This window comes from Melanerpes formicivorus, unplaced genomic scaffold (genome assembly GCF_026170545.1).
Source record: "Melanerpes formicivorus ecotype bairdi unplaced genomic scaffold, bMelFor1.0.p_v2 SCAF_6, whole genome shotgun sequence".
In the NCBI taxonomy this organism is placed as follows: Eukaryota; Metazoa; Chordata; class Aves; order Piciformes; family Picidae; genus Melanerpes; species Melanerpes formicivorus.
This window is the reverse complement of record NW_027142358.1, coordinates 30,918,131-30,942,602: the sequence shown is the minus strand read 5'-3', so window position 1 is coordinate 30,942,602 and position 24,472 is coordinate 30,918,131. Positions and strand designations below refer to the sequence as shown.

General features: G+C 52.0%; 1 protein-coding gene across 1 annotated transcript in view; it reads left to right on the top strand.

Moving 5' to 3' along the window:
* LOC137442077 (cadherin-23-like) overlaps window positions 1-24,472 on the top strand; it is a 242,134-nt gene that overhangs the window by 193,381 nt on the left and 24,281 nt on the right. Inside the window, exon 9 of the mRNA XM_068140324.1 lies at window positions 8,349-8,427. Within this exon, the coding sequence (XP_067996425.1) occupies window positions 8,349-8,427 (79 nt within the window). The remainder of the gene's footprint in view (window positions 1-8,348; window positions 8,428-24,472) is intronic.

Here is a 24,472-nt window from a genome sequence, read left to right as displayed (position 1 = left end):
CCTGGCACAGCTTGAGGCTGTGTCCTCTTGTTCTGGTGCTGCTTGCCTGGGAGAAGAGACCAACCCCCTCCTGGCTACAATCTCCCTTCAGGGAGTTGTAGAGAGCAAGAAGGTCTCCTCTGAGCCTCCTCCTCTCCAGGCTAAGCAGCTCCCAACACGACTGAGGTATCTCTCCCAGGGCACCTGAGTGCACCACAGGTGCCTGCAACTGTGGCAGAGCTTGGTGACATTCTGGTTTTCATCCTCAGGCTCTGTTTTTTGTTTTCAATACTCACAGTGTCTGTAGGCTGGATGGCAGTGGTGATGTTCTCCAGACAAGCTGAGGGGTGCTGGAGGAGAGGGGATATTTCCTCATTCAGATTCTGGACCCCTCAGCACAGGAGTGATATTGACCTGTTGGAGCCGGGCAAGAGGCCACAGCAATGATCTGAAGGCTGGAAGCCCTCTGCGGTGAGGCCAGGCTGAGGGAGTTGGGGTTGTTCAGCTTGGAGAAGAGAAGGCTCCAGGCAGAACTTCTGGTGGCCTTTTAGGACTTATAGGGGCCAGTTGGGAAGCTGGGGACAGACTTCTGAGCAGGGCCTGTTGTGACAGGACAAGGAGTGATGAGCTGCCTGGGGAGGTGGTGGTGTCGCCGTCATTGGAGGTGTTCAGGAGGAGACTTGATGGGGTGCTTGGTGCCATGGGTTAGTTGTTTAGGTGGTGTTGGATTGGTTGATGGGTTGGACACGATGATCTTGAAGGTCTCTTCCAACCTGGTCTGGTCTGGTCTGGTCTATTCTATTCTAAGAGGCAGATTCTGATGAGAAAGAAGGAAGAAATTTTTCACTCTGAGTGGGGGGAGACCCTGGCCCAGGCTGGCCAGAGAGGTGGTAGAAGCCCCATCCCTGGAACCATTGCAGGTCAGGTTGTTTGGGTCTCTGAGCAACCTGCTCTAGATGCAGATGTCCCTGCTGACTGCCGGGGTGTTGGACTAGATGACCTTCAAAGGTCCTTCCAATCCAAACCACACTGTAATTCAGTTCCATGACTCTACAGTGCTGTTGGTGTGGTAAGCCATAGCTTTTGCAGCTCAGTGTGGTGTAGGTAACATCACAACTTCTCTTTAGGGGTGAAAGAGGAGGAATCATAGAATTAATAAGGTTGGAAAAGACCTCAAAGGTGATCAAGTCCAACCTGTCACCACAGACCTCATGCCTACTAAACCATGGCATCAAGTGCCACGTCCAGTCCCCTCTTCAACACCCCCAGGGATGGTGACTCCACCACCTCCCTGGGCAGCACATCCCAATGGCTAACAACTCTCTCGGGGAAGAACTTTCTCCTCACCTCCAGCCTAAAATTCCCCTGGTGCAGCTTGAGACTGTGTCCTCTTGTTCTGGTGCTGGTTGCCTGGGAGAAGAAACCAATCCCCTCTCTACGAGACAAACTGATTCCTGTGGGAGTGTCCTTCCTCCCAGAGGGAGACACACGAAGCCAAAGTGGGGAGGGTGACCTCCATTCGCCCTCGGTGCTGAGAGCGGCGGTTGTGTTGCCTTGCCCTAGCACGGTACAGATCCATGTCAAATACCTTTAAACCAGTTCTAATTCTTCAGCACCATCCCCCCACCCCCCCACCCCCCAATCTTTCCTCCTCACAACCTCCTTGGGTTGAAGAAGCAATGTAGAATCTGTGCTGTTGGGTTGGGGGTTTTTTTTGCCCTTGAGTCTCCATAGCTCTGAGTTAATTCTTTCTTGCAATACTTCCAGCCCATCAGTGTGAACACTTTATTAAAAGCTCAGGGTTTTATTAAAAAAGGATTGATTTACCCCTGCCCCTCTTGAAAAAAACCCTCAGATTTTGTTTGGATAATGTGCCTTTCTTTATTTTCTTTGCCTATTTTTTTCCCTCTTCTTTTAAGCATAGGCTTTCCCAGATTATTGCTTTTCTGAACCTCCTGCCTCTGTCCCTAGGGTGAGAGAGAGAGTTAGTCTGTTCTGTTAGGTCTGTACCTAACCAGCCAAGTCCTCTCCTTGTCTGTTGTTACTTGTTTGAAGAAATAGCAGGAATATTGGGGAGTTTCCAGGAGGCCCAGGTTCATGCCATAGGATAGGATAGGACAGCATAGGATAGCATAGGATACAATAGAATAGGATAAACCTTATTCGTGCCTTAGGATAGGATAGAATAGAATAGGATAGAATAGAATAGAATAGGACAGGATAGAATAGAATAAACCTTATTCATGCCTTAGGATAGAATAGGATAGGATAGAATAGGATAGGATAGAATAGGATAGGATAGGATAGAATAGACCTTATTCATGCCATAGAGTAGAGTAGAGTAGAATAGAATAAACCAGACCAGACCAGGTTGGAAGAGACCTTCAAGATCATCGCCTCCAACCTAGAACAAGAGGACCCAGTCTCAAGCTGCACCAGGGGAAGTTTAGGCTGGAGGTAAGGAGAAAGTTCTTCCCAGAGAGAGTTGTTAGCCATTGGAATGTGCTGCCCAGGGAGGTGGTGGAGTCACCATCCCTGGACATGTGCAAGAGGGGATTGTATATGCACTTGGTGCCATGGTCTAGTCATGAGGTGTTGGGTGACAGGTTGGACTTGATGATCTTTGAGGTCTCTTCCAGCCTTGGTGATTCTGTGATCATCCAACACCACCTAATCAATTAAACCATGGCACCAAGCACCCTATTAAGTCTCCTCCTAAACATCTCCAATGATGGTGACTCCACCATCTCCCTGGCAGCCCATCCCAATGGGCAATCACTCTCTCTGCATAGACTTTCTTCTCACCTCCAGCCTAAAGTTCCCCTGGTGCAGCTTGAGACTGTGTCCTCTTGTTCTGGTGCTGGTTGCCTAGGAGAAGAGACCAAGCCCCCTTGGCTACAACCTCCCTTCAGGTAGTTGTAGACAGCAATAAGGTCTCTCCTGAGCCTCCTCTTCTCCATGCTCATGGAGACTGGTGTAAAGGTGCCTCCAGAGACTTCATAGTATCATTCAGGGTTGGAAGGGACCACAAGGATCATCTAGTTCCAACCCCCCTGCTATCTTGCTATCTGGATGTTCTGCAGATGTGTTAGTAGAGGCTGGAGGAGAGGGATATTTCTCCATTCAGATTCTGGAGTTCTCACCACAATAAGGACATGGACCTGAGGAATCCACAAAGATGATGTGGATTTGAGGATAGGCTGAGGGAGTTGGAGTTGTTCAGCCTGGAGAAGAGAAGGCTCCAGGGAGATCTTCTTGTGGCCTTTCAGTGCTTAAAGGGGCTGATCAGGAAGCTGGGGACAGACATTTTAGCAGGGTCTGCTGTGACAGGGTGCATCCATCTGGATGCATTCCTGTGTGACCTGCTCTAGGTGATCCTGCATGGATAGGAGGAGTGAACTCAATAATCTGCAGAGGTCACTTCCATCCCTACCATTCTGGGATTCTGTGGAGGGTTTGGTTTGGGATGTTCTCTGATTTCTAGTCTCGCTGGTTAGTTGTCCCTGCTGGTATGGTGAGCAAGGTGCTTCGTGATCACCACAGTACCAAGAGATACTACCTATGTGTAGGGTCACATTTTGCACCACATCCTCTCACTCCAGCACATGCTGGATGGGGATATTCCTGTTGCCTGGGCTGAGAAATCATGCTCCAAGGCTACCTTCATCAGTTGTTCACCATTCATTACATGGCCAAAAATTGTCAGCAGCTATGTGGAGAAACATTTTGCCTGTCCTGGATCACTTGTTCAGCCTCTCCCCTGGAAGGATGGAGATTCATCCCAAGCATTGTGTGAATGCATGGGGAGGAATTTTCCATGCCCAGGAGCTGGGATCTGAAGGTCTTGTAGCTGGTGAGAAGGATGGCACTGGAAGACTCTTGTGAAGGAGCTGGGGAGAAGGATGGCACTGGAAGACTCTTGTGACGGAGCTGGGGAGAAGGATGGCACTGGAAGACTCTTGTGATGGAGCTGGGGAGAAGGATGGCACTGGAAGGCTCCTGTGATGGAGCTGGGGAGAAGGATGGCACTGGAAGACTCTTGTGAAGGAGCTGGGGAGAAGGATGGCACTGGAAGACTCCTGTGACAGAGCTGGGGAGAAGGATGGCACTGGAAGACTCTTGTGATGGAGCTGGGGAGAAGGATGGAAAGCAGGAGGGATGCACAGAGGTGCCCAGGCCCTTGCCCTTGCCATGGTTTCAGGAGATGGTATCTACAAACAGCAGGGAGCCCAGCTCCAATCTGACACGTTTGTTGGTCACTGGTGAAGTGTGGCTCATCCCCAGGAGGAACTGGTGGGGGAGGAGACATACAGGAGAACAGAGGGGATACCAGCAGTGTGGAAGCCGTCATCACAGGCTTGCCAAGGACCAGGTGAACCTTAGAAGCCCTCATTCTGGTGATCAGATGTCTGGATAATTTCTTTCCTATGGATGGTTCTCTGGCACACACTGCTGAAATACCCAAACAAGATTTACTCCTCCCCAACCTCTCAGACTTACCCTGCTACCTTCATCTTTTTATGTCTCCCAACAGCCCTTCCCCTTGGCTGCTGAGGGGGGGCTTCCCTACAGCTGCAGGGTCAGAGGGCCACTTGCTATTGCTCATGGGAACCTCATGCTCATGCTACTGCTCATGGGAACCCTGTCTTCTCCTGCTGCCACCTCCTCTTTGAATGTGCTGCACAGCAGGCGATGCTTAGTGTTCCCCAGCGCTCCCTCACCTTCTGACAGGCAATGAACAAGCTGTCAGATGGACCAAGCATCTTCACCCACTGCCCCTGCCATGGAGGAGCTAATGTCATTTTTCTGGGGAGCAGAAGGAGGTTCATGCCTGCACCGTGGACATCACAGCATCAGAGTACATTAGAGGTTGGAAGGGACCTCCAGAGATCATCCAGTCCAACCCCCTGCCAAAGCAGCATCACCTAAGGGTAGTCTGCACAGGAATGCATCCAGGTGGGTTTGGAAAGTCTCCAGAGAAGGAGACTCCACAACCTCTCTGGGCAGCCTGCTCCAGGGCTCTGTTACCCTCACTATAAAGAAGTTTTTCCTCATGTTGTGGTGAAACCTTCAGTGTTCAAGCTTCCTTCCTTCTCTTCGCCTGCCCTCTCTTCGCCTGCCCTCTCTTCGCCTGCCCTCTCTTCGCCTTCCTTCTCTTCGCCTGCCCTCTCTTCGCCTGCCCTCTCTTCGCCTGCCCTCTCTTCGCCTGCCCTCTCTTCGCCTGCCCTCTCTTCGCCTGCCCTCTCTTCGCCTGCCCTCTCTTCGCCTGCCCTCTCTTCGCCTGCCCTCTCTTCGCCTGCCCTCTCTTCGCCTGCCCTCTCTTCGCCTGCCCTCTCTTCGCCTGCCCTCTCTTCGCCTGCCCTCTCTTCGCCTTCCCTCTCCTTCGCCTTCCTTCTCCTTCTCCTCTCCTCTCTGAACCAAACCAAACCTCTCCTCACCTCTCCTCTTTTTTGCTTTCCCACCACCTCCTTTCCCACTTTTTCTTGTACTTCCTTCTCTCTCCTCACTGCTTTGGAAAGCAGAGTTATTGTCGGTGATTTAGAAGCTCTCTGGTGGCTGCTGAGCCTCACCAGCAGAGCTCTGCTCAAAGGCCAGTGACCTGGGATTTATGGCTAATGTTCTCAGTTAATAACATGGATTTACTTAAGGAACCCATCCAAATGCCCTCAGAGATCAGGGAACAGGCAGCCTGCCTGGCCCCAGGAGCTTTCTTTACAGCCAGCAGCAGCAAAGCTGCTCCACCGAGCCCACAGGGGCATGGCTCTGAGAGGCAGGGAAGAAAACAAGTCCCTTCTTTCCACTGGGGATGTTTCCACAGCAGCTTTCCCTTTGGCCTTCAAGTGATGGATTGCAGGGCAAACACAGCAGCGCTGCCGCCCCGCTCCGCTCCCTCGTTAGGTATGCAAACGCCTCTGTTGACATTTCCTTTGAGGGCAGCAAAAAAAAGAAATGGCTTCTTTTCCCCCTGCTAATAAAGCAATGAAAACAAGAACAGCTGAGTTGTAAATTTGTTCACACTCCATTAATTATGGGCATGTGCCTGTGTTTGCATTCACACAGGCTGGCTGCAGTGCGGCGGAGGGGAAGCGCAGCCCTACGGAGCTGACATAAGGGCGTTGATGGTTTCATTTGGAGATGAGGATTTGGAGTCACTTCAGGATCCTGGAATGGTCAGGGTTGGAAGGGACCTCAAGGAGCATCCAGTTCCAACCCCCCTGCCATGCCCAGGGACACCTCACACCACAGCAGGTTGCTCACAGCCACATCCAGCCTGGCTGCAAACACCTCCAGGCAGGAGGCTTCCACCACCTCCCTGGGCAACCTGTGCCAGGCTCTCACCACCCTCATGGGGAACAACTTCTTTCTAACATCCAATCTCAATCTACCCATTTCTAGTTTTGCTCCATTCCCCCCAGTCCTATCACTCCCTGACACCCTCAAAAGTCCCTTCCCAGCTTTCTTGGAGCCCCCTTCAGATACTGGAAGGCCACAATTAGGTCTCCTCAGAGCCTTCTCTTTCCAGACTGAACAACCCCAACTCTCTCAGTCTGTCTCCATAGCAGAGCAGCTCCAGCCCTCTGCTCATCCTCATGGCCCTTCTCTGGACACCTTTCAGCACCTCCAGATCCTTCTTGTGTATTAGGGGCTCCAGAACTGGATGCAGTCCTCCAGGTGTGGTCTCACCAGAGTGGACTTTGCTTCATTGGGTTTTGGGGACTCCATCTCTTCCTTGATGATATAGGCAGTGAGACTGAAGGCACGCTCGGCAAGTTTGCAGGTGGGTTTGGAGCGATAGTTCAGTGGGCAATGGTTTGAAACTGGAGAAAAGTAGGTTTTAGGTTGGACACCAGGAGGAAGTTCTTTGAAATGAAAGTGGTAAAACACTGGAAGAGATTACCCAGGGATTTGGTTGAGGCCCCAGTCCTGGAGATATTCAAGATGAGACATGATGTGGCCCTGGGCAGCCTGATCTAGATGGAAGTGTCCCTGCTGACTGTAAGGGGGTTGGATACATGACCTTTGAGGGTCCCTTCTAACCCCATGCTTTCTGTGAATCTGTGGCTCTTGGCCTCATCTGGACCTTTCTGCTGAGCTATGAGAAACAGGTCTGTCCCACACCTCGTGGCGGCTGAGCTGGCATCTGCAGAAGCTCCTGCCTGTGGGCATTTCCCTGCTCTCAACATCTGTCCAACCCTCTGTCTCCTTAAAGGTTCCAATCAAAATCTCTGCAGCTCACTTAGTTGTGCAGCTGGATGCTGATGGCCAGCATGAGCATCTCTCATCCCCTGGGGTGCTCTGTTGGAAGAATACAGGGGGGGGGAAGAGAAGCAGCTGGAACTGGGAAGCCAGGGGGAGATGAAACTGGTGTGGTGAGCTGTGCTGAAGGTCCTGGTGAGATTAAATTGTTGCCTTTGGTTCCTGAGGGACTGTAGTGTGGAAATCTCTGTGGTGGAGGACTGTGTGCTTTTGCCTGCCCAGCCAGAGATTGGGACACTGCGAGGAGGCACATCCTGGCTTTGCCAATGCTGCCTCTTCTGTTCCTCCTTCCTCTTTCTCCTCGGGCCCAGTAGCTGTGCTTACCCCATCCACCTCAGCCTGGAGAAGAGAAGGCTCCAGGCAGACCTTCTTGTGGCCTGTCATTACTTATAGGGGTCAGTCAGAAATCTGGGGGCAGGCTTTAGAGCAGGGCCTGTTGTGAGAGGACAAGGGGTGATGATTCAAGCTAAAAGAGCGAGATTCAGATGAGAAAGAAGGAAGACATTTTTCACTCTGAGGGTGGGGAGAGCCTGGCCCAGGTTGGCCAGAGAGATGGTAGAAGCCCCATCCCCAGAACCATTGCAGGTCAGGTTGCCTGGGGCTCTGAGCAACCTGCTCTAGTTGCAGCTGTCCCTGCTGACTGCAAGAAGCTGGGCTGGCTGACCTTTAAAGCTCCCTCCCAACCCAAACCATTCTATAATTCCATGACCTTGCTTCAAATCCTCCTCCTCTGGGCAGGGGATGAGCATGGGTGAACAAGCCTGGTGGTGCTCTCTCCAGTCCCTACAGACACTGCCCTGGCACAAACCTACTGCACAGGCAAGCTCAGCCTGCTTGTTGGTAGTTCAGCTAGAGGATGTGTTCTGGTCAGGCTCTCAAGACCCCCAGCTCCATTTTGGGGTGGATCAGCAGAGCTTTGCACCTGGTGCCACGGGCGGTGAGCCCTGAGCCGCCCCTCGGAGCAGGTGAGAGGACTTTTCCATGCCATGCATTGTCCTTGGGCAGGTTTTCCGAAGCAGATGGCCCTCAGTGAGAAGTGCAGTGCCTTGGCAGGGTGCCACAGGAGCTCTTGGCCGCGGTGGCTGTAACATGTGTCTGCTCTCCCTCCCCAGGGTACCACTGTGAGGATGATAACAGCCATCGACCAGGACAAGGGCCGGCCCCGGGGCATCGGCTACACCATCGTCTCGGGTAAGGCGCTTGGGGACGTGCTGGGGGGGCCCAGCAGGGGTGGAGGAGTTGGCCCTACAGTATTTCTTTGTACACCTTCTGCCTGGGAAATCACATTTGACTGTTTCTCCTTAACTGTGCTGCTTGCTGTTTGGATTCAGTGTCCCTAATGACCATAGCCTACTGCTACAGCTGACAGATTTTTACCCCTCTGGAAAGCTTCCTTTGTTTTTGGAAGTGGATTGCTCCTGGCATCTCTCTTTCCTCTTCCTTTCCATCATTCCTAACCAATCTGACAACATCTCCTAGCAAAACTTGCCTTCCTAACACCAAGCCACAAGCAGTTCTGCTCCGCGTTAGCACCAGAGACCTGCAAAGAGCAGGGCATAAACTCTTGCTGGCAGAGTGGTGGTTATTGTTTAGGTAGAGAATAGGGCTGATTACAGGCTGAACAGCTCCTGGTGGCTTCTGTGGTGTTTCCCAAAAGCCTCTGGCCTCCCAAAGCACTGCAGGGACTTTGCAAGGTGGGAGGCAGTGGGCTAGACCCGGCGGCGCTGGGCTAGAGAATGGAGCTTAATTAGAGCAGTGGAGGGTTTCTGCCATCTGACAGGCACGTGGATTAATCCTGCCTTTGTGGACTGGCTCTGAAGCCTGAGGAGCCCTTTGCAGTGTGTGTGGGTAGCTTGCTGAAATTACTGTCACTGGGCACTGCTTAACTTCTTTGGCACTGTAGTTAGAATCATAGAAGGGAGCTTTAAAAGTCACCCAGTCCAACCCTCCTGCAGTCAGCAGGGACATCTCTAACTAGAGCAGATTGTTCACAGACCCAAGCAACCCGACCTGCAAAGCTTACAGGGATGGAGATTCTACCATCTCTCTGGGCAACCTGGGCCAGTCTCTCACCACCCTCAGTGTAAACCATTTTTAACTTCTCTCCAGGCTAAATCTCTCTCTTTTAGTTTCAAACCATCATCTCTTGTCCTGTCACAACAAGCCCTGCCCAAAAAGTTTGTTCCCAGCTTTCTAGTCTTCCCCTTTAAGCACTGAAAGGCTGCCAGAAGGTCCATTTGGAGCCTTCTCTTCTCCAAGCTGAACAATCCTAACTCTCTCATCTTGGCCTCACAGCAGGGAGCTTCCAGCCCTCCCATCCTTGCTATTGCTTCCTGTGGCTCCACTCCAACAGGTCATAGTATCATAACATCAGTCAGGGTTGGAAGGGACCACAAGGATCATCTAGTTCCAACCCCACTGCCAAGGGCAGGGACACCCCACACTAGATCAGCCTGGCCAGAGCCTTACCCAGCCTGGTCTTAAACACCTCCAGGGATGGGGCCCCAACCACCTCCCTGGACAACCCATTCCAGGGTTTCACCACTCTCATGGGGAAGAACTTCCTCCTCACCTCCAGCCTGAATCTCCCCACCTCCAGCTTCATTCCATTCCCCCTAGTCCTATCACTCCCTGAGATCCTGAGCAGTCCCTCCCCAGCCTTCCTGTAGCCCCCTTCAGATACTGGAAGGCTGCAATTAGGTCACCTCAGAGCCTTCTCTTCTCCAGATTGAACAGCCCCAACTCCTTCAGTCCTCATAGGAGAGGTGCTCCAGCCCTCTGCTCATCCTCATGGCCTCCATATCTCTTCTCTGCTGAGAACCCCAGAGCTGGACCCAGCACTGCAGGTGGGGTCTTAGTGGTGTGAAGCAGAGGGGCAGAATCCTCTTCCTTACCTTCTGGCCACAAGACCTTATTCCTTGTACAACTACCTGAAGGGAGGTTGTAGCCAGAGGGGGTTGGTCTCTTCTCCCAGGCAACCAGCACCAGAACAAGAGGACATAGTCTCAAGCTGTGCCAGGGGAAGTTTAGGCTGGAGGTGAGGAGGAAGTTCTTCACTGAGAGAGTTGTTAACCACTGGAATGTTCTGCCCAGGGAGGTGGTGGAGTCCCCATCCCTGGAGGTGTTCAAGAGGGGATTGGATGTGGCACTTGGTGCCATGGTCTAGTAGTCATGAGGTGTTGGGTGACAGGTTGGACTTGATGATCTCTGAGGTCTTTTCCAACCTTATTGATTCTATGATAAGGTGCCAAGAGTATCAAACAAAGGTCTGAGCTGTCTGGTGCTGAACTCCACTTGCTGTGCTTTTGGTTTTGGAGAGACCTTCCTTGTAGCCCCACAAGCCCAAACCTTTTTTGTGTCAGCCTCTTCTAAGGGCAGAAAAGACAGGAGCAGGGCAGGTGTTTCCAGATCAAACAAAGCTGTGCTTTTGGAAAGTCCTGTTGGGTTGAGGCCCCATCCCTGGGGGCATTCAAGATCAGACTCAGTGTGGCCCTGGGCAACCTGATATTGTTGGAAATGTTCATGTTTGTTGCAGGGGAGTTAGACAAGATGATCTTTGAGGCTCCTTTCCAACCCACTGCAGGCTGTGAATCTGTGAATGCTGGGGGGCTGCAGCTGCCTCATTTAAAACCTCTTGAGGTCGTTGAGCCTCTGCCGTACCCAAGGCAGACTTTGCTGCCTGCTGGGCAGGCTTGTGCCTCAGGAACAGGTAGACTAACTCAGGTTAACCAGGAGTGAGGGTTTCTCTGTTTCTGGCATTGCTTTTGGTGGTTCCTTCACAGCAAGAAACAGCAGCAGTGCCACATGCTCTTCCCTGTGCCACATGCCTCCAGCTACACGTGTGGAAATCATTTCCCAGTGTCTCTTTCTCAGAGCCCAACCATTTCAAATGGTCTTTTAATCAATCTCTAGGGTCGAGGTCTTTTCACCCTGACTTTCAAGTCTGCTGATCCTGACTGCAAGTACCCAGCTCAGCCTGCCTTTGAAGATGCAAGGATTATTTATTCCTCTAATTCCCCCTGCAATTTATTCTGACATTCCCCTGGCATGAATTAAAGGAGAGATTCCCTCAGAGGGCTTGTCCTAACTGGGCAAAGTGCACCAGGGACTTTCTTTGGGCTGATACAGGCCCTGAAGGCTGGACTTGAACCCTCCAACTAATTGTGCAGAGGTTGCTGAGCCCCTCTGTGAGGATGGTAAAAGCCTTCATCTTACAGAAACCTCATGCAGCTCAAAACCTGAAGCCAGTCAGGGGCTGGGGAATCACCCTGGTCCTGTCCATACGCCCTCCTTTTGGCATCTACTGATGGCCATAGACTCTTTCTTCTGAGTCAGCATGGGTGATGCTGTAGGAATCTAATTTTCCCTGCTCAGCACTGGTGCAGCACAAACAGCTCTAGGAAAGAACCACAGAGGGTTCATTTGCTAAAGGCACCCATGTAGGAACGGTCACATCAGGATTTCTGCTCACCTCACTGTCAGGGCTGCTCTGCTGAACCAAGGAAACAAAACCTTGGACCTTGGAATCACAGAATAGAGTCACAGAATGGTCCAGGCTGGAAAGGACCTCCAGAGGTCATCCAGTCTGACCTCCCCACAGCCAGCAGGGACATCCCCAACTAGATCAGGCTGCCCAGGGCCTCGTTGAGCCTCACCTTGAATATCTTCAAGGAAGGTGCCTCAAGCACCTCCCTGAGCAACATGTGTCACTGTTCCACCACCCTCAGAGTGAAGTTCTTCCTGATATCCAATCTAAATCTGTCTTTCTCTGGTTTGAAGACATTGCCCCTTGCCCTGTCACTGCAGGTCTTTGTGAACAGTCTCTCTCCATCCTTCCTGTAGCTCCCTTCAGCTTCTGGCAGGCTGCTATTAGGTCTTCCCTGAGCCTCCTCTTCTCCAGGCTGAACACCCCCAGCTTCCTCAGCCTCTCCTTGTAGCAGAGCTGCTCCAACTTCCTGATCATTTTTGTGGCCCTCCCCTGGACCCTCTCCATCAGGTCCATGTCCTTCCTATATTGAGTGCCCCAGACCTATACACAGTACTGCAGGTGAGGTCTGACCAGAGGATATTGATGCACGCTCTGATTTTCCTGTCTCTCTTTGGTTTTCCCATGAAAAGGCCACAAGCTCCCTTTGCCAGGGTACCTCTCAGCCTGGCTGGGCAGAGGAATGGTGGAAGAGAGCCAGGCAAGGCTTGCAGGATCCTGGTGGCAGCAGGGTGTGTGGAGTGACAGGCAGATCGCTGCAAACAGGCTGGCACCTGCTTGCCTACGCCAGGAGCTTAATCCCTGCCCCTGGTCCCACGTGGCGGGGGGCAGCTCTGCTATCGGAGAATCAGGCAGGAGACATCAAAGAGTGATTAAAGTGCTTTGCATTATTTATGTTGCTTTGCCCAAACAGGAGAATTGCAGAGTGTTTTCATAACCGGCCAGGAGAGTCTCTCCTGCTGGCAGGAGCGTCTCACAGAGCAGTGGTGCTGGGAAGGAGCAGCCTGTGCACAGACCAAGGGACGGCTGCAGGCACCCACTGCTACCTCCTGCTCCCTCCTCACCCTGCCTTTGGTTTCCAAACTCCTTAAAGACATGCTTCAGAATCAGAAAAAGGTGAAGGGTGGAAGGAATCTCTGAGTACACTCTAGTCCAACCCTAAAGCAAGGTCACCCCAAGCAGAATGGAATGGAATGGAATGGAGTAGAGTAGAATAGAATAGACCAAGTTGGAATAGACCTTTGAGATTGAGTCCAACCTATCACCCAGCACCATCTAATCAACTAAACCATGGCACCAAATGCCTCATCCAGTCTCTTCCTAAACACCTCCAGGGATGGTGACTCCACCACCTCCCTGGGCAGCACATTCCAATGGCCAATCGCTCTCTCTGGGAAGAACTTCTTCCTAACATGCAGCCTAAACATCCCCTGGTGCACCTTGAGACTGTGTCCTCTTGTTCTGGTGCTGGTTGCCTGGCAGAAGAGACCAACCCCCACCTGGCTACAACCTCCCTTCAGGGAGTTGCAGACAGCAAGAAGGTCTCCCCTGAGCCTCCTCTTGTCCAGGCTAAGCAACCCCAGCTCCCTCAGCCTCTCCTCACAGGGCTGTGCTCCAAACCCCTCCCCAGCCTGGTTGCCCTTCTCTGCACATATTTGCCTAGGGTCACAATGCCCAGGTGGGTTTGGAATCTCTCCAGAGAAGAAGGCTCCACAACCTTTCTGGGCAGCCTGCTCCAGGGCTTCAGCATGCTCACACCAAAGACATTTTTCTTCTTGTTCAGATATAACCTCCTGGGTTCCAAGTTTGTGCCCATTGCTCCTTGTCCTGTCGCTGGGCACCACTGACAAGAGTCTAGCCCCATCTTCTTGCCCCCTGCCCTTGATTGATGAGCATTGATCAGATCCCCTCTCAGGCTGCTCTTCTCCAGGCTCAACAGCTCCAAATCTCTCAGCCTTTCCTCCTCCCAGAGGTGCTTCGGTTCAGAATTAGTTGCCACAGTTTTCCAGCTCCATCCAGCTGCCTGGCTGTGGCCACAGTTGGAAGTGCCTCCTCTCCTCTGCCCCAGGCATTGTCTGATCCTCTACTTTCCATCATTTGCTTTTTGCTTCTGAAAGAAGATGTTGTCTTCTGATCCCTGAGAGTCCAGACAGGGGCACCAGCAGCTAGCACACCTCCAAACCCCTGCTCACCCGAGGCAAGCGATGGTTTTTTTGGCAGGCAGGCAGGGGAAGCCTAATTAATTTGTCATTATCCTCAATCATGATGGTAAAGGTCAGCGAGCAGATTTTTGTGCCTGAGCTGGTAAATTTTTATGGCAATTTTGCAGAAAGAAATGGCCCAACATATGGGAATGGGGGACAGCAAATTAAATTAGACACCCAGCCTAAGCAGAAGTGAAAATGGCCAAGGGAGGTGGCACCTACACCTGGCTCTTCAGCTCCCTTCCACCAGAGGAGGTGGTGGTGATGATGCTGAACCCATTTCACAGCAGGGATGGGTGATGCAGGCACCTTGTACAGGTTAGGGGCTGCCCTGCTGGAAAGCAGCTCCACACCTTGTGAGTCCTTGTGCACAGCAAGTTCTGCATGGGACAGCAATGTGCCCTTGTGGCCAAGAGAGCCAAGGGGATCCTGGGGTGCACTGAGAAAAATGTGGCCAGTAGGGCTAGGAAGGTTCTTCTTCTCTACTCTGCCCTGCTGAGACCACACCGGGAATGCTGTGTCCAGTTTTGGGCTGCCCAATTCAAGAGAGACAGAGACCTGCTGGAGAGAGTCCAACAGAGAGCCAGGAGGATGATTAGGGGACTTGAGCATCTCTCCTATGAAGAGAGACTGAGAGCCCTGGGGCTGTTTAGTCTGAAGAAGAGAAGGCTGAGAGGGGATCTGATCAATGCCTATCAATAGCTGAGGGGTGGGGGGCAAGTGGAGGGGGCCAAGCTCCTTTGGGTGGTGCACAGTGATAAGACAAGGAACAAGGTACAGGCTTGAATATAGAAGGTTTCAGCTCAGCATGAGGGGAAACGTCTTTCCAGTGAGCATGACAGAGCCCTGGAGCAGGCTGCCCAGAGAGGTTGTGGAGTCTCCTTCTCTGGAGACTTTCAAAGCCCACCTGGATGCACTCCTGTGCAGACTACCCTGGGTGACCCAGCTCTGGCAGGGGAGTTGGACTGGATGATCTCTGAAGGTCCCTTCCAACCTCTAATGTACTGTGATGCTTCTCCCCACTTCTCCCTGGTTTTGGGGCACAGGGTTTGTCCGTGGCTGGTCTCATTTCACCTTCTGGGGTTGAACACACATCAAGAAGAGAGCTGCAAAGCAGCCTGGGTGCTTATCATTGCTTCTCTATCAGCAGCTTAAATCATTGGCGTGATTTGGAGGAGGGGTAGAAAAATGCATTTGGAATTGCTGGTGTCCTGTTCAGCCCCATCCCTCGGGTAGCTGTGCCTTAGGATATACTGCAGCAGCTCTTATTTATACAGCTATCTCCAGCACAAGGTCCTCCTGTGACAGGAAAACAATAAAGCTAAAAGATTAACCATAACCACATAAAATAAGACTTAAGTTCCAACTTTACGCCCCCGGCTTACAAAGCTGTTAAGCCTGACATGACAGAGGAGCCCCGAGCTAGCTGAGGCATGGCTTTGGCTACTTGTCCTGCCTGCACTGGGATTCATTGCCATGTCCTATAGGGAAAAGCCATTCCATTTCTCCCCCTTCCTTCTAACCTGAGGGTTGTAGCCCCAGGGAAACAGACCCTTTTCCACCCTACCCTTCCCAGGGTGTGAGATCAAAAGAATGCTCATCCTACAGGCCTTTCTCTGGACACCTTCCAGCACCTCCAGATCCTTCCTGTACTAGGGGCTCCAGAACCTTTCCCATAACCTATTCTGGTTTCCTCAAGGACACAAGGATGCATGTCATCACACCCTCCAGGATGCCACCTTGGTCCATGGGCAGGGACACCTCACACTACAGCAGGTTGCTCACAGCCACATCCAGCCTGGCTGCAAACACCTCCAGGCAGGAGGCTTCCACCACCTCCCTGGGCAACCTGTGCCAGGCTCTCACCACCCTCATGGGGAACAACTTCTTCCTAACATCCAATCTCAATCTACCCACTTCTAGTTTTGCTCCATTCCCCCCAGTCCTATAACTCCCTGACACCCTCAAAAGTCCCTCCCCAGCTTTCTTGTAACCCCCTTCAGATCCTGGAAGGCCACAATTAGGTCTCCTTGGAGCCTTCTCTTCTCCAGACTGAACAGCCCCAACTCTCTCAGTCTGTCCTCATAGGTGAGCAGCTTCAGCCCTCTGCTCATCCTCATGCCCCTGCTTTGGTCACATCCCATCACCTCCAGATCCTTCTTGTGTATTAGGGGCTCCAGAACTGGAGGCAGTCCTCCAAGTGGGGTCTCAGCAGAGTGGAGTAGAGGGGGAGAATGAGGAGTGCTATCTAGCAGCCCTCATATAATTTACCAGGTAGGGCATCTCATGGCCTCATGGCCTTTCTCTGGACACCTTCCAGCACCTCCAGATCCTTCCTGTACCAGAACCTTTCCCATAACCTATTCATGTCATCACACCCTCCAGGATGCCACCTTGGTCTATCAAACTCCATCTAACCTCATATCCCAAGTGCAGTAACCAGCAGAGATAAAGTGGGGCCATACCTGGGACCTGCTACCTAACACACTGCTGCCTTCTAGGGATTCCACAGAATCACAGAATGGTAGGGGCTGGAAGGGACCTCCAGAGATCATCAAGTCCAACTCCCATGGCAAAGCAAGTGGCAGGTCACATAGGAACACATCCTGATGGGTTTTGAATGTCTCCAGAGAAGGAGACTCCACAACCTCTCTGGGCAGCCTGCTCCAGGGTTCCATCACACTCACAGTAAAGAAGGTTTTCTCATGTTGAGGTAAAACCTCCTGTGTTCCAGTTTATGTCCAGCACCAGGAGGTGAGGAGAAAGTTCTTCCCAGAGAGAGTTGTTGGCCATTGGAATGTGCTGCCCAGGGAGGTGGTGGAGTCCCCATCCCTGGAGGTGTTCAAGAGGGGATTGGATATGGCACTTGGTGCCATGGTTTAGTTGTCATGAGGTGTTGGGTGACAGGTTGGATTTGATGATCTTATTGATTCTATGATTCTATGAAATCCACACTATCACACAGAAGCATCCAGGTTGGAAAAGACCCTGGGCATCACCAAGCCCAACCAATAGCCCTGCTCTACAAGGCTCACCCCTAAACCATATCCCCAAGCACCACATCCAAACCACCTTTAAACACATTCAGGGTTGGTGACTCCACCACCTCCCTGGGCAGCACATTCCAATGCCTGGGCACTCTTGCCATGAAAAAATTGATCCTAATGTCCAGTCTAAACCTGCTCTTTGCACTTTGAGGCCATTCCCTTTTGTTCTATGGCTAAAGGTGGGGGTTGGTCTCTTCTCCCAGGCAGCCAGCACCAGAACAAGAGGACACAGTCTCAAGCTGTGCCAGGAAAGGTTTAGGCTGGAGGTTAGGAAGAAGTTCTTCATAGAGTGAGTGATTTGCCATTGGAATGGGCTGCCCAGGGAGGTGGTGGAGTCACCATCACTGGAGGTGTTCAGAAGGAGACTTGATAGGGTGCTTGGTGTCATGGGTTAGTTGATTAGCTGGTGTTGGTTGGACTTCATGATCTTGAAGGTCTCTTCCAACCTGGTCTGGTCCATCCTATCCTATCCTATCCTATCCTATCCTATCCTATCCTATCCTATCCTATCCTATCCTATCCTATCCTATCCTATCCTATCCTATCCTATCCACCTGTGAGAGGAGACCAGAACCAGCCTCTTCACAATGTCCTTTAAGGTAGCTATGGAGAACTATAAGGTCTCCCCTCAGCCTCCTATTAAACAGCCCCAGCTCCTTCAGTTGCTCTTCATCAGATTTATTCTCCAAGCCCTTCCCCAGCTTCCTTGCCCTCCTCTGCACTCCACACTGAGACCTTTGCAATTCAAGCCCTTTGTGCTAACAGGCTTGAACACTGGGTTCAGTTTTGGGCTCTTCACTCCAAGAAAGATATTGAAGTTCTGCAGCATGTCCAAAGGAGGGCAATGAAGGGTCTGGAGCACAAGTCTGGTGAGGAGCAGCCTTGAGCAGCAACAAGTGCAAATTAAACAGGAGGTGGTTCATTCAGTAGCCCTCAGGCCAGTTAGGGCAGGGCAAGATGCTCAAAAAGGTGCTCTACACTGCAGCTGGCAAGAATGGTCCTACCTGGAGCCTTTGGCAGAGAGCACCCAAGTAGACCTGAGGCTGACCCCGAGGGTTTTGGGGTCAGGGATACAAAGGATCAGGGACACAAAGGATCTGAGATCAGCTTCATTCCAAATGAAAAAGGGATATTGGCAGCATATGGAGTTGGAGCTGCCTCAAAAGTGGTTGGTACTGAAGCACAGCTCCTCCTGGCACCCTGGCTGCCAGTGCTGGATGTTCAAAGGAAGGGTCTCCTCTACCCACCACGCCACTGATGCCACATGGAGTGAGTGGACTGCACTGATAACACACCAGGCACGAACAGGGAGCTCTGGCTCTCCAGGAACCTTGGATGTGATCACAAACCGGCCATATGGCAAAGATTTTGGGCTGTCACCAGACAAGGAGGAGGTAACACGTGCTGAGAAGTGTCCCACCACACCACATGCTGCCAGGTAACCAGGAGGAGTGTGCCCTGGTCACTGATGGGCCCTGTTGCTTTGTGGGAAAACACTGAAGGCGGAAGGCTGCTGTGTGGGGTCCTGCACAAGGGGTTGCAGAAGCTGCTGAGGGAGAAGGTGAATCAAGGCAGCTTGCAGCCATCCAACTGGCTTTAGATACTGCTAAGCAAGAAAGGTGGCCAAAGTTCTGTCTCTATGCAGACTCATGGATGGTGGCAAATGAACCACACTGCAGGGTCAACACTAAACCACATCCCTAAGTGCCAGGTCCACAGGCTGCTTGAACACCTCCAGGGACGGTGACTCCACCACTGCCCTGGGCAGCCCATTCCAACGTCTGAGAACCCTCTCTGTGAAGAAATATTTCCTAACATTCAGCCTAAGTCTCCTTTGGCACAGCTTGAAACCATTTCCTCAGTCCTGTCACTCAACACCAAGGAGAAGAGGCTGCCCCCTCCTCACTCCAATCTCCCTTCAGGCGTCTGTAGAGAGCACTGAGGTCTCTCCTCAGCCTTCTCTTCTCCAGACTGTACCACCCCAGCTCCCTTAGGAGCTGTAGGACACGTGCTCCATTTCTTCCACTGTTGTAGCCACCTCCACAAAGCATTTGCCACCATCCTTGAGTCTGTGTGGAGACAGAACATTGGCCACCTTCCTTGCTCAGCAATATCTAGTGCCAGTTGGATGGCTGCAAGCTGCCTCGATTCACCTTCTCTCTCAGCCTCTCCTCGCAGGGCTTGCGCCTCCAAGGAGGGTGCAGGAAACCTGTGGGCTGGTGCCCTGCAAAAGCCCTCCCTCTCCAGCTCCCCCAGCCGCTTTGACAGGTTGGAGAGGCTCAGCCACTGAGGTCAGGACTCTGTTTGAAGGACAGATAATTAATCCAGCAAAGTAATCCGCAGTTCCTTTCCGGCAGATTTATGGAGATAGCCTCTGTGCCGGGGACTCTGCCTCATCATCTTTCATTTCCCAGGCAAAGCGAGTGACTTGTTGTATAGCACGACCTGCTCTAGATAAGGCTTTTCATTTAGGGGAACTCTCTGCTCTAACAGAGATTGATTTTCCCACTGGGAAGCGCAGGGCCCCGGCGCTCTGGGCAGGATCAGCCCTGCAGACGGCACTGTGCCGCCGCCGCCGCGGCGCATCGCCCGGGGCCTGGGGAATCCTTTGGCTCTTTAAGAGGAGGATTTGCCTTCTCTCTCTCTTTTTTTTTTTTTCTCCCTCTACTGAATTAAATGGCAATTTATTTAATAGGCAGGAGGAGACTTTGGCCCTCGAGCTCTTGTTAGGAAAATGTGTTGTACGATTGCAGTCTCAAGCTGCCCCGGGGGAAGTCTAGGCTGGAGGTGAGGAGAAAGTTCTTCACGGAGAGAGAGATTGGCCACTGGAATGTGCTGCCCAGGGAGGTGGTGGAGTCACCATCCCTGGAGGTGGTCAAAGAAGGATTGGATGTGGCACTTGGAGCCATGGTTTAGTTGTCAGGAGGTGTTAGGTATTAGGTAATAGGCTGGACTTGGTGATCTCTGAGGTCTTTTCCAACCTGGTTGTAGCCAGGAGGGGGTTGGTCTCTTCTCCCAGGCAACCAGCACCAGAACAAGAGGACACAGTCTCAAGCTGCACCAGGGGAAGTTTAGGCTCAAAGTGAGGAGAAAGTTCTTCCCTGAGAGAGTTGTTAGCCATTGGGATGTGCTGCCCAGGGAGGTGGTGGAGTCCCCATCCCTGGAGGTGTTCAAGAGGGGACTGGATGTGGCACTTGGTGCCATGGTTTAGTAGTCATGAGGTGTTGGGTGACAGGTTGGACTTGATAATATTTGAGGTCTTTTCCAGCCTTGGTGATTCTGTGATTCTGTGACCCTGTGATTCTGTGTTAAACTCCGGGTTTCAGTTATCTCCAGGACGCTCAGGAGACTTTGTGTCTCCCAGCAAGAAGATGTGAAGGTGACCTGCAATGCTAGAGCAGGAATCAAAGGGTTAAATTAGGGTCCCAGGGCTCTGCAAGGGATCTGGATGTCAATCTCTGCCTGCCTGACAGGTTTCAGGTGGGGTGATGGATGGCCAAGGGGAGACTGCACAAGGGCGATCCATACGTCCTTCATGGGACTCAGAAAGTCCTGTGGGGGTGGTGGAGGGGCGGAGAGCATGGTGAGCTGTTCCTTAGGGCTCTTCCCAAGCCCTTAGGGCAGGCTGGAGAGCAGCCAGGTAGAGAGGGACCTGGGAGTACTGGTCACTGGTAGGCTGAACATGAGCCTGCAGTGTGCCCAGGCAGCCAAGAGGGCCAATGACATCCTGGCCTGCATCAGGAACAGTGTGGCCAGCAGGAGCAGGGAGGTCATTGTGCCTCTGTACACTGCACTGGTTAGGCCACACCTCGAGTCCTGTGTCCAGTTCTGGGCCCCTCCGTTTAGGAAGGAGGTTGACTTGCTGGAGTGTGTCCAGAGAAGGGCAACAAAGTTGGTGAGGGGTTTGGAGCACAGCCCTATGAAAAGAGACTGAGGGAGCTGCGGTTGCTTAGCCTGGAGAGGAGGAGACTCAGGGGTGACCTTTTTGCTCTCTACAACTACCTGAAGGGAGGTTGTAGCCAGGTGGGGGTTGTTCTCTTCTCCCAGGCAACCAGCACCAGAACAAGAGGACACAGTCTCAGGCTGCGCCAGGGGAGGTTTAGGTTGGATGTTAGGAAGAAGTTCTATACAGAGAGAGTGATTGCCCATTGGAATGGGCTGCCCAGGGAGGTGGCGCAGTCACCATCACTGGAGGTGTTCAGGAGGAGACTTGCCAGGGTGCTTGGTGCCATGGGTTAGCTGTTTGGGTGGGTTGGATTGGTTGATGGGTTGGACATGATGATCTTGAAGGTCTCTTCCAACCTGGTTTATTCTGTTCTGTTCTATTCTATTCTATTCTATTCTATTCTATGTGTTCTCTTCCTAAAGAGCTGGTGCATCCCAGGGGACGCATGAACTAAAAGTCATTATTTAGAATCATAGAGTCATGGAACTGTTAGGGTTTGAAGGCACCTCAAGGATCATCTAGTTCCAACCCCCCACCCTTCACACTAGATCAGGTGCCTTGTCTTCTCCAGACTGAACAGCCCCAACTCTCTCAGCCTGTCCTTGTAGAAGAGGAGCTTCAACCCCCTGATCATCCTCATGGCCCTTCTCTGGACGCATTCCAGTACCTCCAGATCCTTCCTGTAATAGGGGCTCCAGAACCAGACACAGTACTCCATATGGGGTCTCACCAGAGTGGAGCAGAGGGGGAGAATCACCTCCCTTGATCTGCTGGCTATGCTTCTCTTGATGCATCCCAGGCTCTGGTTGGATTTCTAGGCTGCAAGTGCACACTGCTGGCTCCTGTTGAGCTGCCCATCCACTAGCATCACCCCCAAGTCCTTTTCTTCAGGGCTGCTTTCAAGTCAATCCCTGCCCAGCCTATATCAGTACTTGGGTTTGCCCCAACCCAGATGCAGTTTCCACAGTCTAATAGAAGTGTGAGTTACAGAAGTGGGTGGCAAGCGTGTCTGAAAAGAATTGTTCTCCATCTTTCTTCTGGCTTTCCTTCTAAGGAATAAAATATCATCTCTGTGTGCATAAAAACCAGCACAGCAGCTCTCAGAACATGTTTCACATGGTCTTAACAGATCTGGAGTCCCCTGCTGCCTTCCTTTTGAACGTGCAGCACAAACCCTTCAAGTAAGATCAAGTAGCCAAATAGGTCTCCCAGCCCTCAGCTGCTGACACCTCCCTCTGTATTTTGACCTGACTTAATATAGAAGGCAAAGCAAAGCACTTCCTTGAGGCCTTCAATGCAGGCATCAGGCAAGATCCTTGGAGGCAGGACCCACTGGTTTTAATATTCCCAAGGTTAGCTGGCCTACACCTGTTTCTTCACAGAATCTCACAGAATCACAGAGTGTTAGGGGCAGGAAGGGACCTCCAAAAATCATTCAGTCCAACCCCCCCTGCCAGAGCAGGGTCACCTACACCAGATCCCACAGGAACACATCCAGGCAAGGTAGGGTATCCAGGATAGGATAGGATAGGATAGGATAGAATAGACCAGACGAGGTTGGAAGAGACCTTCAAGATCATCACGTCCAACCCATCAACCAATCCGACCCACCTAAACAACTAACCCATGGCAAATGTCTCCAGAGAGGGAGGCTCCACAACCCCCCTGAGCAGCCTGTTCCAGGGCTCTGTCACCCTCACAAGGAAAAAAATTCCTCCTGTTTCCATGGAACTTCCTATGCCTCAGCTCCCACCAGTGCCTCTTGTGCTGTCACACAAGCCTGGCTCCATCCTCTGGGCACTCACTCACCCTGCACATCTTAATAAACCTGAATGAGGTCACTCCTCAGGCTCCTCTTCCCCAAGCTAAAGAGCCCTCAGCTTCCTTGGTCTCTCCTCATCCCACATCCGAATCACTTGGTGAACTACCAGGGTGTTAAAGTCCTCATAAATTCCACCTGCTGGGAGGGCCTTCCAATGTGATTTAAAGGCAGTCATCATAGCAGAACATTTCTGTAGGAGGACACGCTGATGGGTGGAAAAGTGCCTCACACAGAGTTATTCATCAAAGGCTGTTTTTCCACCCTGCCAATGCAAGGGGATGAGATGGCACAAAGGAGAGATGGTGGTTGTGGCCTCGGCCCTCCTCTTCTTGGCTTGGTTGCTCCCCATCTTCCTCCCTGCTAATGGAGCTTCATCATAGAATCATAGAACTGTCAGGTCTTGAAGGGACCCCAAGGAGCATCCAGTTCCAACCCCCCTGCCATGGCCAGGGACACCTCACACTCCAGCAGGTTGCTCACAGCCACATCCAGCCTGGCTGCAAACACCTCCAGGCAGGAGGCTTCCACCACCTCCCTGGGCAACCTGTGCCAGGCTCTCACCACCCTCATGGGGAAGAACTTCTTCCTAACATCCAATCTCAATCTACCCATTTCTAGTTTTGTTCCATTCTCCCCCCAGTCCTATCACTCCCTGACACCCTCAAAAGTCCCTCCCCAGCCTTCTTGTAGCCCCCTTCAGATACCAGAAGGTCACAACCAGGTCTCTTTGGAGCCTTCTCCAGACTGAACAACCCCAACTCCTTCAGTCTGTCCTCACAGGAGAGAAGCTCCAGCCCTCTGCTCATCCTCATGGCCCTTCTCTGGACACCTTCCAGCACCTCCATATCTTTCTTGCAATCACGTTGGCTCCTTAGCAATCTAAATATCCCTGGGAAGAGCTATGCCTGGGGTAATGGTTTGCATGGCAGGTGGTCCCCCAGCAAACAGCTTTCAGTAATTAAAACTATACATCCTTCTTTATGTGTAAATATGGAACAAAAGGGTTGTGGGGTTGTTTCTTTTTGCTTCACTTCTGGGACTTCCTATCTAACTTCCTGGGATTTAATGTGTATTCTGGATGCTGGCAGCCGCTGGAGGAAGATAAACCTCTTCTGCCTCTGCTCCTGCTGGGGCTAGAGGAACAGCTGGGTCTGAGGTGGTTTTTAATGGATGGTTGTTTTGGAAGGGAGTGAGCCTGGAGATGCAGGGTTTATGTCAAAAGCTGATTCAGACTTGTTACAGGGGACATAACAGTGTACACCTTTCATGTTCTCCTGATGGCTTTGCATTGATGTCTTGACTCAGTAAGGACATTGAGACTCTTGAAGGTGTCCAGAGAAGGGCAACAAAGCTGGGGAGGGGCCTCAAGCACAGTCCCTATGAGGAGAGGCTGAAGGAGCTGGGGTTGCTTAGCCTGGAGAAGAGGAGGCTCAGGGGAGACCTTATTGCTCTCTACAACTACCTGAGGGAGGCTGTAGCCAGGTGGGGGTTGGTCTCTTCTGCCAGGCAAGCAGCACCAGAACAAGAGACTACAGTCTCAAGCTGTGCCAGGGGAAGTTTAGGCTGGAGGTGAGGAGAAAGTTCTTCCCAGAGAGAGTTGTTAGCCATTGCTGCCCAGGGAGGTGGTGGAGTCACCACCCCTGGAGGTGTTCAAGAGGGGATTGGACGTGGCACTTGGTGCCATGGTTCAGTAGTCATGAGGTGTTGGGTGACAGGTTGGACTTGATAATC